The 17,863-nt window shown below is 42.5% G+C and overlaps 1 protein-coding gene across 5 annotated transcripts; it reads left to right on the top strand.

Annotated features, from left to right (window-relative positions):
• Nucleotides 1-1,873: 1,873 nt before the first annotated feature.
• pdha1b (pyruvate dehydrogenase E1 subunit alpha 1b) lies at nt 1,874-14,187 on the top strand. 5 transcript variants are annotated; one of them, XM_071904387.2, is made up of 13 exons: nt 1,874-1,994; nt 3,454-3,474; nt 4,457-4,612; nt 5,634-5,699; nt 6,094-6,267; nt 6,535-6,661; nt 6,770-6,861; nt 7,371-7,463; nt 7,752-7,907; nt 8,739-8,810; nt 9,373-9,440; nt 10,663-10,771; nt 12,184-14,187. In XM_071904387.2, exons 1-13 carry the CDS (start codon nt 1,935-1,937, stop codon nt 12,346-12,348), a joined length of 1,359 nt encoding a protein of 452 aa, XP_071760488.1. In that variant the 5' UTR covers nt 1,874-1,934; the 3' UTR covers nt 12,349-14,187. The 5 variants fall into 5 exon arrangements, with proteins under 5 accessions (XP_071760488.1, XP_078147557.1, XP_071760491.1 ...); XM_078291431.1 differs by lacking the exon at nt 3,454-3,474 and having other exon boundaries at nt 12,184-14,186; XM_071904390.2 differs by lacking the exon at nt 4,457-4,612 and having other exon boundaries at nt 12,184-14,185.
• Nucleotides 14,188-17,863: the final 3,676 nt, after the last annotated feature.

Genomic DNA, 17,863 nt, shown 5'->3' with positions numbered 1-17,863 from the left:
TATTATTAATGGATTAAAGTTACTGTTGCATATATTAATTGCGCTGGCTTTATTTAATTGGATTCCCGACAGTGTTTGGTTCAATGTTGGCTATTTCATATTCCATTACCGCAGCCCCGAAGAACATGAGGCCGAGTTTATGAATAGAAACAAACTATTTTATCAATGAAAAATATGCCCACTGTGTCCTAATGACGGGGCAGTTCCTCCAGTAATCCTCTCTAGCCTTGGAAGCAGAAACAACTTTTACTTTTCGCGGTTATGTTTCGTAATGCTGACAGTTATTCATTATAAGAATTTGTTCTTCTTGAGAGAAGAACCCAATGTTAGTAGCTATCCATTTCTTTCCGATACCCATGTGTTGAAAATGTCAGCAGGAAATATTAGGGCTTATATCATCCTGTAATTAGGTCTATTGTCTATGGCTTTTATTGTTTGATTAGCCTATTTTATTATTTTCGCCTATTTTTAGGCTATTACTTATTTTTACAGTTTTGCGCTTATATTCTATGTCCTTTTCCCCGCTGAATCATATTACTTTTGCTGTGCAACAATCTAATTTCCCCACGGGGATCAGTAGTTTCATTTTATCTTATCCGAATTGTCTGATCTGGATCTGTCCATGTTGCGTGTGATTGGCTATTTGTTACAAACCCCGCCTCTTTCATGTGAACGCGCTCATAGCTAGATTAGGAAAACCTGGGTTGATTTACAGAGTTGATAACCACCGTCGTGTGACCGCTTAGCGTGATTGCGGTTGTTAGGCTTAGTGCAGCCAGATAACGAAAAGATATCCTGGGTATGTTGAACTTGCTTCGTAGTACAGGCCTCCGGTCTGGTCTGTTACTCCACTTTACCTGAAGGTGAGTTGTCCCCAAACTTCTTCCCCTGAAGTTATAAACTAAAGACTGTTTCTGTTTGACATTTCCATATCAACCACAATTATACCCAGAAATGCTACGATTTACTGACCAACAGTGTTTTTTGGCAGGACAAGAGAAATTTTGAAGTCTGGCAGAAAAATAGTAAATAATAGTAAATAACCTAACAGACATTCAGTTTTCAAGTGTTACAGTTAACAGCTGGAGCGTATTTATTTGTCCCCTGGCTCATTTGTTCATGCTTTCTCCTTCGTTTATTTATTTAGTTACTTCAGGCAAAGCCACGAGGAGAATTAGGAAAACGTCCAGTGGCTCATTCGTACCCCTACGGTGGCCGAGAGAGCTCAACGCACTGCAACTTAAGAAAACACATGCAAATAGACAAAACTCAAGCAAATTAAGAAAACGTCTTCATTACTTCGACAACACATGCGCTGCAAATACACACAACACAACCAAATACAGAAACGCGCTGCAAGTAGCACAGACGACAACGGATCTGTTTCCAGGGGACACAAAAAAGTGATGAACCCGGCTGGGACACACTTGTTGTTCAATGCTTTGTTACTTTTGAAGTTATTCAAGTCGGCTACTCGTCAGTGGTGTTGGAAAATGAGCTAAAATGTAAGTTTTTTTTGGTTTATTTTAACATCGTGATCGCATGATTCAGATATTATTGCAGATATCTGCTGTTAACCTTCACTTTTTTGTGTCCCCTGGAAACTCTCTCTCGTCTGTGCTACTTGCAGCGCGTTTGTCTATTTGGTTGTGTTATGTGTATTTGCAGCGCATGTGTTAATTTGCTTGTGTTTTGTCTATTTGCATGTGTTTTCTTAAGTTGCAGTGCGTTGAGCTCTCTCGGTCACCGTACTACATTTGAGTGTATTTTGTACTACAGAAAACTGTGTAGCCTGAACGAATTGGTGCGGAACTATGTAGCTACGAAGCTGCGGGTTAGTTTTCCGGACGGACACTAACACGGAAGTAGCAGCTCAGTCAGCGGTGGTGTTTAGCCTTAATCCCTTCAGTTTCAGGTCGTCGGTGATCACTAGCATGCAAAATATGTTAACCATTATTTCTAACGCGTTGTGTCGGATCACTGGCAGGAATGTGGTGAGTCGCATGGGGATGATGTGGAGCCGGAAGCTGTTTCCGAGCTCAGTTGGGTGATGCTAACTGTTAGCTAGCTTGGTATTGAATAGCATGATGCTGACCTTGTAGGCGAGCTAACGTTGCTCTGACTACGCAGCCGCCTCGGCTAGCGTGACTATTGCTTCGCTGTTTGCATGCCGCGATCGATTAATGTTATTTGTGGATGCTGATTGACTGATACTGGGGAACACAAGTAAAGTGCACGGCTGAATGCGTTGCTTTTGATCGAAATCCGGAGGGAGATCATTGCGCTGTTTAGCATTACTGATGGGCGCGCGGTGGCGTCGTGGTCCTGGATCCTGTGACGCTATTTCTAACTCTAATCTCATCTCTGTTTTGTCTGTTTGTCCGTCTATAAGTAATTGCTTGTGGGGGTTTGTGTTCTGTGAGAAGAACAACTGATTTTACTCTGCTTACTCAATGACAAAGCCCGTATAGCATGAGCAAAGGCATGCTGTCTTGCTGTTTGGTGCCAGCGGCAGCCTCGTGCTGCTGTAACAGGGTTCCCACAGGCCTTGGAAATCCTTGAAAGTTTGAATTGAATAAAAAAAAAATCCATTAATTTGTCTCAGCTCTGTCCATCCTAGGATCAACACTTCAAAACCCTATGATGCAAATTTGCGTTGACAGGGCAGACGTCTGCGTTGACCAGTGGTGGAAAAAGTACTCAAATCCTTTACTTACTTAAGTAAAAGTAGCAATAACTTATTGGAAAAATACTTCATTGAAAGTATAAGTCCTGCATTCAAAACTTTACTTGAGTAAAAGTATAGAATTATAAGCAGTACAATGTACTGAAGTATCAAGGGTAAAAGTACGCATTCTGAAGACTAGTCCTTTTTTTTTTTTTTTTTTTTAATTATTGATGCATTAGCCTGTAAGAAGTATTTTTAATGTTGTAGGACGAACAACTCCATATACTGTTGGATCATATTTTGTGAGCTCATCATATGTTCTGCGTGTAAAAACTTACTCTGCAAAGTAACTAGTAACTCCAGCCGTCAGATAAATGTAGTGGAGGAAAAAGTAAGTCTCACAAACTGGAAATACTCAAAGTGCCAGTACCTCAAAATTGTACTTAAGTACAGTGAATGTACTTACTTTCCACCTCTGATGTTGACTAATGTCATGTCTAACCCAAACCATGCCTATTGAGTCAGTTTCACTGAACAAGGCCTTGAAAGTCATTGAAAAGTGGAATTTGATGTCCAAGTGAGTGTGGGGACCCTGTTGTGTTACGGCTCCATATTGAACAAGCAAAACTCGCTCGCTTTCACTCTGTCCCTCCTGCTTTCGCTCCCTCTTTAATTCATTCACACACACACACACACACACACACACACACACACACACACACACCTGTTTATTTCTTTCCTTTCTCTGTCCCCCCCTGCCCTCCTTCCCTTTGGCTGTACCCTAGGGGGCCCAAACAGTGTCAGAGGTAAGCAGATCATGTGTCAGTAGGCCTGATCCTACTCTATTCTGTCTATCCTTTACATTTGTTTCCAAGGAGCACATGTGCTTCTAAACCAGGAAAAAAAAAATGAGGAAAGAAACTTATCATCTCAATCCATGCAAATAATTTAAAATTCCCATCTGTCTTGAATCTGCTGTTTTTTTTTTAGTTTTTTCCCCATGTTGCATGAATTCATTTGTGTAATCATAAGCTACTAATATGGTAGCGCTGTTGAACCCTGTTTCCAGGGTTAGAAGTTATCAAATGATATTTCACATTGGTACAACATTTGACTGTAGTTTTGAGGAGTTCCATGGCAGCAAACCAACCTTTTGACAGACAAATTTAACAGCCATCTATGTTTAGAATAGACTAGGACCTCAGACAGTGGGTGGTTACCTGCCCAAGTGGCTGGTACAGTAGCCAGTTACCAGCTGCTGTCAGTGTGTCAGCATTTGACTGTAGGCTGGTGTCAGTTTCTCACCCTGCAGCCACATTTTTGGCCTATAAATCAGTAATGATGTCAGTAGGTAACAGCTTTCCTCCCCGTTGTCTGAAAATTATTTAACAATTGTTGTGTAACAAAACCAGACTGACAGCAGTATTGGTTTTGGAAAAGTATTTGTAATCACCAGTAAAGAGTCAGAGAAAAGCCTGGCTGCCTCTGGGGATTTCTCACTCCTGGAGGCAGGTCTTGGTGGCAAATAAAGTCAAACCAGGTGAAGGTGTTGATGAATCAAAATGATGTACCAATTCTGAAATATCGAATCAACTATAGACACTGTTGGGCTGGTGCTAGTCTCCATGTCCCCCGAGTGTGTCTCTCCTCTAGAAGCCAGAAATGTTTTGTGTTCATTCTCCATCTAGCTGCTTGTTCTGCTGTTGTCATTCATAGGATTCTCACTGTAGGCTCTGTAGAGCTTCTGGCTGTGCTCTGGTCTGATTGGTTGGCTCCTGTGTTCCCCAGTTGCTGATTGACCTGTCAGAGTACGTCACTTTAACCTCACCAGCGGCGCCCGCCATGGCAAAGACCCAGCGGCAACCACCTAAACCACCACCAGTCAGTACTAGAGCCTCTGCTGCAGAGTTAGTTAGCGCCCAGACCGTCCCGCTAGCCAGACCAGTAAGAGCTTGTGTAGCGTCGTCCATGTCTGCCTGCTCACTAACCAGGGTGGGAAACTTGACTTGTCTGTCTACGAGCCACTGTGGCTGGTAAACACGTCAATAAAGGGAAAAATCTGTCCTAATTAAACACTTTAACACTGTTAAAACACAGCTATTGGCGATGCATCTTTCATTTGTGGGTCCATTTTGGTGTTGGGTGCTGTATTTCTTATTCACAAATTATATCTAACAATGTAAGAGTATCCAAAGGTGATTTTTTTCCTTTCAGCAGCCACATTTACTATTTTCAGGGCAACAAGAAGTTACTCTATAATACTGTAAAAGTGCTGATGTGACGACTGAACTGTGTTGCTACACCACAGCTGTTAAAGTCCATCGTACATGATGGGGCAAGAGAAAGACTTTTTGGTCAACAGGCTACAGTGGCTGATAAATTACATTTAAGCAGCTAGTCTTAATATTTTATCAGCAAACTAGTGACTGGTGGAGTAGACAAGCTGAAGATTTGGCTGGTGGTAATCTCCCACTCTGTTATTGACTAAAGGGGAAACTGTACTTCTGTGTCGAAGCTATGCTGTAGGTGTCTACGCTTCTTGTGGTCTTGCGTCACCCTACGTGCAGTTAAGTTTTTGTAGAGGTGTGTGTGTGTAAGCTACGGCGGCCTCTGCAGGCTGCGCTGACACCGCAAAGACCTACAGCGTAGCTCCGGTGTAGCTTCTACGCAGAAGCACAAATTATCCATAACCCACATCAGGGAACACACACAGTGACAGTTCTAGTTGCAATCTAGCCCAGTATAAACTAGAACCCCGTTATCCCACTGAACCCCCAGAACCAAACCCTAGCCCGACCTGAACGAGTCCTGACCCCCCCCTCCCCCCTTACTAACCCTTCACCTGCTATGACGAGGAGGGCAGCCGTGACGCTGATTTGTGACTTTTTAAATGTGTTCACTGTGTTGCGGAGATGTGGAACAACGTGTGTGTTTGAGTGTGTGATGTTTTATCTCTCGTCTCCAGGCGGGCAGAATCGTGGTTTCCCGCTCTTTTGCTGACTTCACCCCTCAGGCGACCTTTGACATCAAGGTAAATCAGGGAAACAAAATATCACAGTGGAAGTAAAGAAATCACAAACCTCATTGCACAGAAAATAGAATTAAAAACAATAAATTTTCCCTGAAGCGGTGAAATTGAGGGGCTCATCAAACTGTCAGATACCTCAGACACCACTGGTCTGCTTTTGACAAAACTTGGATGGATGCTGCATCTTGGGATTGTTCTGGCGTTGAAAACTGGTGCTGTAATTACTCCATAATTTCAAACCTCGAAACTGCTACACTACTGGTCCGATTTTGACAAAACTTCTTATTGGCCCAAGAAGTGCCTGAGGCGGACGACATGTTTACTTGTTTTGATTTGAAAAACAAAGTCAGTAAGGCTATTTCTAACCCACCCCTCCCCTCGCTCTCCTGGCCAATAGAAATGCGATGTGCACCGTCTGGAGGAGGGGCCTCCGGTGCGGGCGGAGCTGACGCGGGAGCAGGGCCTGCAGTACTACCGCACCATGCAGACCGTCCGCCGCATGGAGCTGAAGGCCGACCAGCTCTACAAGCAGAAGATCATCAGGGGCTTCTGCCACCTCTATGACGGACAGGTGGGCACACACACACACACACACACAGGTGCAGCAGTCACCTAGAGATTAGAGAAGTGGGCTTCAACACAAGTCGCTAGTTTTGGATTTCCTTGTTTTTAAATGGTTGTTTAGGTGTTTGTATTTCTTTTAATGTTCCAATTTATGTCCAGGACTTTGAGCTACAAACCATGTATGGAAAGAAGCTTTGCAAATAAAATGTATTATTATAATTATTATTACTGAAACACTGTTAGTTGCCTAAGCGGTGTGTGTGTCCTCCTGCAGGAAGCGTGTGCCATGGGCATCGAGGCGGCCATCAACCCGTCGGATCACCTGATCACGGCGTACCGCGCCCACGGCTACACCTACACCCGCGGCGTCGCCGTCAAGGAGATCCTGGCCGAGCTGACGGGTGAGTCGGGTTCAGAAACTACAAACTGGACCTGTGGATGAACTTCTCTGCTCCTCACACACCTTCAGTATGTCTGTTTTCATTCCTCTTTTCCCCCTTTGTTCTCAGGTCGTAAAGGGGGCGTGGCCAAGGGCAAGGGAGGCTCTATGCACATGTACGCCCCACACTTCTATGGTGGCAACGGCATTGTGGGAGCACAGGTAACACACACACACACACACACAGACTGTATGACTGTAGAAATTTATCAGCCACACCAGCACAAATTTCAGGGCTTCTTAGCTGTGTCCCAAAAATGTTTGCGCTCATCATCTATATCTATTGATCCAAAACTTGCATTGACATGAGTGATGACTTGTCAGACTCGAGAGTTTCCCATTGATTGGTTATGTCATGACCAATGCCTGTCATGGCTGTTTTTCGTTGTCTATAGCTATTGATCCCGAAGTTGCATTAGCGATAACTGGGATGAACCCAGTATACAGGACTTCACTGATAAATGTCTCCTCACGCTGTATGAAACAAATTAACAGTCATGTGATGGGAGCAGGATGCCTTGTTTGAAGTAACCAGTGAGCTCTGTTGGGCTTTTGGATTTGGTTTCTTGGAGCCAAACGGGTTGCAGTTTATCACAAATTCTGTCCTTGTTTTTCTACAACTTTTTGGCAGTTGTTAGTGCTTTATTCAACTTATCCTGTCAATCCTCCAGGTTCCTTTAGGAGCAGGCATTGCTCTGGCCTGCCAGTACCAAGGCAACAACCAGGTGTGTGTCACGCTGTACGGAGACGGAGCAGCCAACCAGGTAAGACACTCGGTTCCAAGAGAAGAAATTAGCTTTTTTGTCCAACAGCTACAGAGACGAGGTACAACTCAAAATCCACAGGCCATTTTCATTATTTTACCAACCAACTACATTTTTAGGATGGACAGTCAGATGTTGGTGTGGCTGGTAGAGTAGACAAACTTACCAACCACAGCCAAAATTGATCAATATTTGGCTGGGGTTAATTTTCCATTCAGAGTTCCTTTCATGTTCATTGGTCAGAATTTGTGACTCCATGATAAAAGCTGTTCTCTCTGCTCCAATCAGGGCCAGATCTTCGAGTCGTTCAACATGGCCGCCCTGTGGAAGCTGCCGTGTATTTTCATCTGTGAGAACAACAAATACGGCATGGGGACGTCGGTGGAGAGAGCTTCAGCCAGCACCGACTACTACAGGAGAGGAGACTTCATACCAGGAATCAGAGTGAGACACAAACATCATGACAGAAACTTAAAGCTGCACTAGGCAACTTTACATGCCGGCATCTCCAAATGGCGGGGAAAGATAACTACTTAAACTGAACCTCAATACCCAGAAATCCTCTCTAAGGTTTTGCCAGTAAACGTCACACAGCTCACTCATGTTTACCAAGCGGCCGGTCTGTGCTGCTTTATACCAAAGGAAACCAAAGACTAAGCTAAACCTGAACTACTTAGAAATCAGATATCCGTACATGTCGGTCTTGGGCGGTAGCTGCAGTGTGTCTCGGTGGCTGTATGCTGCAGCCTGGATGGACCTAGACTATAACAGGAGGACAACGGTCTGTCCTGGCAGTTGCAGGTGTGAGCATGTATACAGCTGTTTGATGCTCATGTATGATACTGCACACAAACATTTCACAGGAAAACTACTGAGAGTTAGGACTGGAGCTGAAGGGGCTGCACAATTGGGGCTAAAATGATAATATGGATTATTTTGCTAGTTATTGGGATAATGATTAATCACGATTATTAGTCTGAATGATTTGGGCAACAAAATTACTTTTATGCCACTTTTTGCAAAATACATCAAACTCTTGACTATTTTCAACTGTACTTTGGTGTAAAATAAAGCAGTGTGACATTGCAATTTGACAAATTATGCGTTTTTTATTAGTTGTGAAAACTAAATTTGCAATATACGACTACACACAGTTGTGCAGCCCCAGCAGCTGGTTCTAAAAGGCTGTTCATTAGTTGTGAAGGTTAGTGCTCACTGTATTGATCTGTCTGTGGGTGCTGTGTGTTTGACCTGCGGCTGGTTCTCTTCCTCTAGGTGGATGGGATGGACATCCTGTGTGTCAGAGAGGCCACCAAGTTCGCTGCAGACCACTGCAGAGCGGGCAAGGTGAGCGCTGTGGGGGTGGAGTGTGTGGGTTTGGGGGTGGGAGGTAGGAATCATGATATTTTGAGGGAAAATTCACCCTAAAATACTTTTAACACTTGGAAAAACAGCTGTTGATGTACTTTGTACTTCTGGGTCAATTTAGTAGTTTGATGTATTTTTCTTCTTCATGAATAACTGGCCAATCATAGACAAGGTGAAGTCAAGTGTCCAGCAGCTACAGTGGAGTTTGATATGAGAAAATGTTTCAGGATGTAAAACCTCAGCGGTAAACGTCAGGTTTTGGTGTCAGTCCCTCAGAATCAAAGAGCGAGGGCTTCTTTCTAGAGCCGCCATTTTGCACCGAGAGACGTTCAGCAATCATACAGGGAGAAATCCATCGTAGAAGAGGAGAGAGACCAGTTTCTCCACCCACAGGAGCAGGAGAGAGACCAGCATGCACTGCAGCAGCAAGTGGCCAACAGTAAGGCTGTGGCCACTCGTCCTGGTGTTGAGGCTCCTTGTCAGTTTGGATGAACTCTGCTCAGGTTCATTCACCCTGGAAACGACCTGTTGTGTGTTTCAGGGTCCCATCCTCATGGAGCTGCAGACCTACCGTTACCATGGACACAGCATGAGTGACCCCGGGGTCAGGTGAGTGACCTTTAACCCCGTGACCCCCCCACAGCTCCACCAGCTTGTCCTGCCACATTCTCTCACAGTTCTCACACATTTTTCATCTCTCTCTCACTCTGTTTTCTCTGTTACTCAGTTTCATTTCAGCCTCTGGTTCACCTTCTGGGTCAGAGAGGAGGAAATTATTAACCCACCTGCTCTCTCTCCTCCATCATTACCTGGTTAACTATCCATTTGTTCATTGACCTTGTTAAGAAAGGTGCTGTTAAGTTGGTCATTATTCCCAAATGGCTGCTTTTTTGTTGTAGATATTCAAAGATCAGTCATTTTATTGCCAAGTGCGATAAATGTGCAGGAATTTGTCTTGGTGGCATTAGAGCAGTATTTGCTACTCACAGTGGCTGCATTCACACTGCAGCTGAAAGTGTCCCAGTTCTGATATTTGTATTTTCTTTTTTTGTGACACAGATTTGATGTTTTCTAGTCGGTGTGAACAGCAAAAAAGCTGCATGGTCACATTTTCTCGATTCTTATCTGGATCATTTGGATATGAACTACAAAATTAGATACCGAAGCATGTGACTTGTATTTAAACGCTAATATCAAAATTTGTCAGCGTTGCCCTGACAATAAGTTAATCTTTATGACACTGACCTGAGACAGTTGATGTAATTTTGGCACCGATGTAGCTTGGCTTAACAGTGTTAGCATGGAGGACAACAAGACGCAACAATGTAAAGAAAGGCTAATAGTCGACTTGATATTTGAGGAGACGCCTCAATTCAGTCAAAACCTGAACAACATACTGTGAATGAAATGTGTTGGAAACAAGTGGGAGAAGTGTAGATGCAAAAAAGCAATTGTTCCCATGCTCACAGGGCTTTTCAACATGGCTGTCAGTTCACATTAATATCAGATATGGGTTACATCCGAGAATAGATATGAACAGCTGTCCAAAAACAGCAGAGATGACCAGCAGTGTGGGTTTGAGCATGAAGGCCTGCAGTCTGAACGTAGACCTACAGACTGTAGACTGTACAGATCTTACAGCTTGATTCAATACTATTGTCAATATTTGCATTCAGGAAGCGTGACATACAGTAGGTTACAGCTGCAGAGAGGCATGCTGACAGTCCAGTACAGTTTATGATAAAAACATTATCTCCAGAGCATCAGAGTTCAGTGTTATTTAGGGTTTTGGATTTGGAGGAAGTCCTAACAGTGATGTCACTTCCTGCAGCTACCGAACTCGCGAGGAAATCCAGGAAGTGCGCAGCAAGAGTGACCCCATCTCCATGCTGAAGGAACGCATGCTCAGCAACAACATGGCCTCCGCAGAGGAATTCAAGGTACAAACACACGCAGAGTCACGTACAAACAGCAAATGCCGAATAACGGTCTGCAGTGACGCGTCATCCAGCAGAATGCACAGCCAACATCCGAGTCAGGATTTCATCTGTTAAAACCGAGCTTATGATGATGATGATGAAGTCACCAGTTTGAGCTTCCAGACCAGGTGGGGCAGTCTGGGTGGGGCAGTCTGGGTGGGGCAGTCTGGGTGGAGGAAGGTGACAGAAGCCGTCTCCCCTTCTTCAACAGCTTCTCTGTGGCCTTCAGTAGAGGCATCAGTAAACTAACAATGAAGCAAAAGTTGCCCGAAATAGAACCGGTCGAACATGGCACTGCATATAAATTGGTGTATGCTCGCTGCGGCTCTGTATTGATCTGTACTCTCCATGCTAGTGGGGGCGATGGAGATTAAAGAGGCAGCCGTAACCTAGGGAAACTGGAAAAACTCACAAAGCCACATCGGTTTGATACCATCTCACCGCAGAAATCCTCTAACAAGCTCAGCGAGCCGAACCTCTGAACGAGTCAACCAACAGATGTTAGCATGGGGACTGAAACAAAGGCAATTCAATTTCAGTTCAATTCTTTTATTGTCCCTGAAGGGAAATTTGCTTTGCAAGCAGGTTTATGAAAGTTAAGAGCACGGCACACAAATCACACACAACACGACTTAACTAACAGTCAGCAAATGAGACACCTGAACATAAAAGTGCGTAATCTGGTTCTGGGTCCATAGCCTAAATACATGTAAGCATACATTTACACACCAATGAACCAGAAAGAAGGATGGAAATGGAGACACTTTTGCACAAGGGAACATGACCATGTGATGTCATGTGATGTTTTTAGACCAATAGCAGATGGAAGCTTGTGTGTGATGAATTCAACTAGTTTGACAAGTTTTTTTCATAACAGTGTCTTTTTGTAGGGACAAATTTGCTGAAATTAGCAGCTTCTCCCTCAGGCTGTTACTGTATTAAAAACAGAATTCCCTCAGGCCTTGAAAATCCTTGAAGGTTTTTGGATATGAAAAGAAAAAAAAAAGGTTTTGATGAATGGATGGCCTTGAAAGTACTTGATTTTTTAAAATTTTATTAAAATGCTACACCCAAATTCCCATCCTGAGGAAAACCCTGTGATGGAGATTTGTTGATATAGCAGCTTTTTGACTTGAAGATCACAGTAATCGATCAGAGTAATAAATAATGCCTCTTTGATGTCTAATTTTGATCAACATCATGCTTTAATTTCACCAAACAAGATCTTTAAAGTCAGTAAAAGCCTTGAATTTAATGTCCCAAGTGAATGTGGGAATCCTGTAAAAGTGTTCTCAGTCAGTTGATTTAGATGAGGTTTTTAAAAATGTGTTGTGTAATCGGAGGAATAACACAAACCGTTCCTGTCCCGTCAGATAATGGACGTGGAGATCCGGAAGCAGATCGAGGAGGCGGCTCAGTTCGCCACGTCGGACCCCGAGCCGCCGCTGGACCAACTCTGCAACCACATCTTCTCCAACGAGCCGCCCATAGAGGTCCGCGGCACCAACCCCTGGTCCATGCTCAAGTCCATCAGCTAGGCAGGAGACACACACACACACACACGCCTAACCTTCGTCGAAGTTAAAATCCTTCCAATATAACGCTACACTCCTCCACTGCACCAAAACCTTCACCTCCTCCTCCTCCTCCTCCTCCACCTTAGAGTTCAGCAGCATTCCGCACCTTATGGGACTCGGCTCCGACCCGAAGCTGTCAATGTAATTTATTTAAGATATGTATAGATGTTTAAGAGTTATATAGTTTATGTTCTGCTGACATGGTGTCACGAGGCTTTTCCAAGAGGATGAAGAAGACCCACGCCAGTTTTCCCGAATATTTGAGTCATGTTTTATCTGAATGAAATGTCATTTACCAGGCTTTGTTTTGAGAGAGAGAGTTTCATTTGTCCAGTTTCTTGATATTTTACCATCTTCAAGCTGCTGTATGTTAGTGGCAGAGATGTTTGAAAATGTCAGATAATTGTTGTGTATCTGGAAGATTAGCCATTCTTCTGTCTACACTGGTCTGTGGCTTTACAGGGATTCACTTGGAGCTTGAAGGGAATTATGGACTTTCCCTTTTTTTTTTCCCTTGAATATTGCAGCATTAATCGCCGCATGTTTCTGCAGCATTTTCTTCCAGCACTTAGATATTCTGTTGCGGTGCAGAATCCCCATTTTTTGAATATCTAAGGAAGCTGCTGAAACCTTTCCCTAATCTCTAATACCAGTGGCAGCTTCTTGTGACTTGGAAAAAGCAATAGTGAATATTGCAATATCAACATTTTTGCCCCACATTCAAGCAATCGAGCGCTTGTTGAGCCTGAGAGTTTTCAGACTTTTTTTTACATCTTTAAAATGTTCGACAGACGGCAGGAAAGCCTTCAGCGCTGGTTAGCTGGAAACACAATATAAGGCAAAGTGAGTTACAATTCAACAAGTTTGTATATGTTTATTTATTTTGAGTTACAAGAATTTACTATGTGATAACGTATGAGATGACTATTGCCAGACAGTAGTTTACCGGTGAATCGCAGCTCTAAAGGCCGTCAGATATTTACATTTTTACGTTTCAGGCGTTTAGCTGATGCTCTTATCCAGAGCGACTCAACAACGGCAGAGCAGGAAACTTGGCTGAAGAGAGCTGCTCCCACACTCTGTGCTCTCCTCTCGCATATAATTAAATTTCTTTATTCGCTAATATTTCGGTGTCGAAACCTTCATCCGTTCTCAGTGTTTCGATGAATCATTGTTCACTTGAACTCCCAAAATTAACCAGCCACTTTCACTATTTTCTTTTTTTTTTTTGAAAATAAGAGGAACTCAAAGTGATGTTTACCTGTCAGAGTGGCTGGGAGAATAAATTAATTTACCAGCCAAAGCTAAAATGTGAATGGAGTTTGCTGGTATAAAGGTGAGAGAGTCTGGTAAACTGTGGAGTGAACCAGCCGTTATGACTGGTTTTCTAAAAAAAGAGAAGTTTCCTGCCCTGTCCATAGATGCACTACATTGTACTACTTTGTTTTACAGGTATTTGGGTGTTTTGTCTGGGGAGTCCTTGGCTTGGGGAAGAGTATGTGAGTTGTATAGAGATGCACTTAAAGCTTGGACTGATTTCTGTGGTGTCGCGACGCACAACAAACTGCTGCTGAAGTGTTTATGTGGAAGAATAAAGAGCAGCAGCAGCAGTAATGGATTTTCTGTTCCCTAGTTACATTTACCTCTCTCCTCCACTGTTACTGACCATGAACCTGTATAGATCTGAAGCTTTATTTATGTGAAAGTTAAATGGTGTTAACTGAAAGGCTGTGAGACTGTTTTGCTGTAAAATAAATGCGGAAGTGAAGTTGGGATGAAATGTTTGATGCCGTTTTTTGTTTGTTTTTTTTGTATGCGGGCAGGCTTACTACTTAATTTCATAAGATCTAGAAAAGTCTAGAAAATGAATGTGATAATGTCAAGGTCTTTAAGTTTGGGAATTGCAGAATAAAAAAAATAGGAAAGCTATGGGGGAAATTATGTTATATTTTGAATTTTACCACTTCTTACGCACTTGTAGATTCATCACTTCACATATTGAGAGATTAGTTGATGTAAAGAATAATCATCTAAAGGGTGATATGGCCCAGTTGACACGGCATACTGAATATTAAACACCAACCAAAATATTCAAATCCATTTAAAAGAAAAAGAATTGAGGTCTCGATGAATAAATGAATGAATTTTCAAATGGAAAACATGTAAGAACCACGTAACGATGTTCTGTCGCTTCTCTGCCACTAGGTGTCACCACCTGGCAGCAAATCCAACCTCCATTATCCACAATGACAGTAACAACATTACAATGTTCTTATTCCAGTGCATTAACCTGCACACTAATCTGAGGGGAAGTATTGTAAGTACACAATAATACGTTTAGGGTAATTAAGGGAAATCTGCCCACTGACACTGTGCACTAACAGTCCTTTCCCACAGATTAACACACAGATTAACACACAGGTCAACACAGTGAGATAAGGCTGCTGCAGAGTGAAGTGTAACTGAAATAAGAATGAAATTTATCGGCATGCTGTAGCTATTTCAAGTGTCTCTAATTTTGGCTGATAATTTGACAATAACATTTTGGCAATTTTGACTCATGAGTGGGTTGATCTCTCTCTCACACACACACACACACACACATACACACAGGTCAGTGCATCTGTTTAGTCACAGCAGATGACTGTGGAAGTCTGAGTTCCTGCCTGACCCACACAACAACAAATACACATACCAAAAGACATTTAGTAGATAATGTAGCGCAGTGTAGTGTTGTATGGTACAGCATAGTATAGGATAGTATGGTATGGTGTAGTTAGTATATTGCAGTATGATGTAGTACACTCAAAAAACTGCTTATGGGCATTAATTGGTTAGGCATAAAACAATCATGTTGGCTTTATTTAAATATAACATGTTTATGTATAACTTATTAGATAAATGTAAATTTAACAGATTGGACATATAATGAGAGTACTACGGAGTCCGGGAGTGGCCAATGGGAGAAAAATATTTATGTTGTGGCAACGATTTACTGTAACGTGCGCACGATATGCGATTCGAGCTCTCGTTTTGGTTTATTCGTGCGCACGAGTTACAATTCGTTCCCTCGATTTCCTCTTTACGTGCGCACGAATTGCCAAAACGTGCCCTCGAAATAGTGATATCAGTGTAAACAGACAATGGATATTAACATACCAAATCCTTACTAGGCCTATCTGCAATACCTAAAAGGTACATTTTAACTTGCATTGTTTTTCCAAACTGCACAGTTTAACGAAATCGAGGGAACGAATTGTATCTCGTGCGCACGAATGAACTAAAACGTGCGCACGTTACAGTAAATAGTGGACTCAGTATAACTTTTTTTCTCTCCCAGTGGCCACTCACGGGCTTAAATAAATTGGATTAATGAGAAAGATTTAGTTGACCACCGGAGACCACCTACTGCGCATGTCAGAAACCTGGGCGGCGTGCGAGGGCTGTTTGAAAGATTACAGGCGCCAAACAGGACATCGCCAGCTACGTTTCGGTGAGGATTTCAATGTTTTATTATAACTTATGTCATGAAGTAGTTTGATAAAACTTGCAAATGCCCTCATTGCATTATTTTTGCTGCTAGATCGCTTTGGTAGGCCTACACTTGCCGGCAAAACTGATTCCAGTTACTGAGTTGATCACATTCCCATTTGTGGCTAGTTAGCTAACGTTACTGTAGAAGTAATTGGGTTGTTTTTAGTTGAAATACTTGTAAGTTAGTTGAAAAACGATTCTCTGAAAATGCCAATGATATATATATATACGTTCCACTGCAGTCACCGTTCTTTGGGAAACTGGACCAGCTGATGAAGATCTTCGCAGCGCCAGAGGAAGAGTTGGAAGAAAAATCCAAAACATCTTGGCTGTCTTAGATGAGGTATGTTTCGTCTCGGAAATGCATAAATGGTTTTGTACCCTTTCACACACAAATCACTACTGCTTTCGTTGCTAAGCAATGCAGGACACACACTACATTTGTTTACACGGTTCAGCTGTTAAAGATGGCGGCGACTATAGAAGAAGTTTTGTTTACTTTTTTAATATCATCTTTGTTTGAGACCGCACTAAGGCAATGGCTAAGTCCAGCTGTTGTAGCCTTTACATGTCTAAGAGAAAACAACTAAGCCACTTGTTTAGTTGTCTGTTAGACAAGTGAAGCCTACAGCAGCTGGACTTAGTGACTGTTTATGCACGTCTAAGACAAACAGTATTAATTTACTGAATAAGAGGTGTTTGCTATAGATTTGTCTGGAAGATGCACTCAAATTTGAAATTGGGGAGGAGCTTGGTTAAACATGAGTCCTGCCAAGTTGCATCATGAGATATTACAGTATATAATGGCTTATGATACAAATATTTGCTCAACTTCAGTGATTTTGTGCTGTGTTCTCTGTCTTTAAGGACTGTGACCTGGTGGAGGGAGAGGAGCAGCAGATGGTCCTGGGGATCCTGAAGATGAGGGAGTAGTCACCGAGGGAGTGACGGTGCTCAGCGGCCTTCTGAGTGTTGCCTGCACCTGTACCAGGCTTCTTGGTTTGATTTATGCTCTGGATCTGAGCTACCCAACCGGTCTGCAATACACTTGAGGTGTTTCAAAAACCTTTTTTCAACTTGGATGGACAGAAACGGTCGCACAGAGTCCAAAAACGTACAATAAAGACGTGTCAGTAGACATCACAGCTTTTGTCTACCTGAAATGCACTCACTGTTCATGTGCAGGCAGTTTACCTTGTTACCCTTGTTTGGGTGTTTTAGCTGTTGTTAACCTTTGTCAACTTCTGATTTGTTATTGTTGCTATTTTCTTTGTCAGGGAAATGTAATTACAGGAGGAAATGTTTCTGCATTTATCCTTCAGTCACTCTCAGAATGGCTAGCATTAAAGCATTTAATTGAAATGTTACAACACCTGACAGGCTGTTAAAAATGTGAAAAAATTGATAGGCAGAATCATGCATTTAAAAAAAAAAATGTTTTAAGCTGGATGGAACAAGTGCCTAAAGGTGAAGGACAAAATCAAAATGTCAGGCTATCACTTTTAGAATTCACGTTTGGTATTCCTGTAGTTGTTGTGCTCTTAGGCAGCTTAACTGGAGCAATTAGGGTTTACATGCTTTGATATTTTCCTATCACAAGCACGCTTCTAAAGGATTCTGCATCGTTTTTATAGAACTCTACATTACATCATGTTCTTTTAAAAGTACCTTTTAACAGGAGCAGATTTGGACTCTTAGTCTCTGTCTCTCCCTCTTTTCTTTCTGTCTCTTGCTCTCTTTCTCTCAGTCTCTTTATCCTGGTTGTTGAAATTTGTCAGTTGCACTTAAAAGATTTGCAATAAACACCTTAAAATGCCATTTGAGTTGTCATTTTATGAACATGATAGTTTTTCGTTTAGGTCATGTAAAAACCTGAAATAAATGCATCCAGGAAACAATTCATATCAGATCAACATAATATGGATGTTTGACTTTGGTACAA

Source organism: Centroberyx gerrardi, chromosome 22 (assembly GCF_048128805.1).
Source record: "Centroberyx gerrardi isolate f3 chromosome 22, fCenGer3.hap1.cur.20231027, whole genome shotgun sequence".
Lineage (NCBI taxonomy): Eukaryota > Metazoa > Chordata > Actinopteri > Beryciformes > Berycidae > Centroberyx > Centroberyx gerrardi.
The sequence above is the reverse complement of the archived record's forward strand: the minus strand, read 5'-3'. Positions and strand labels throughout refer to the sequence as shown.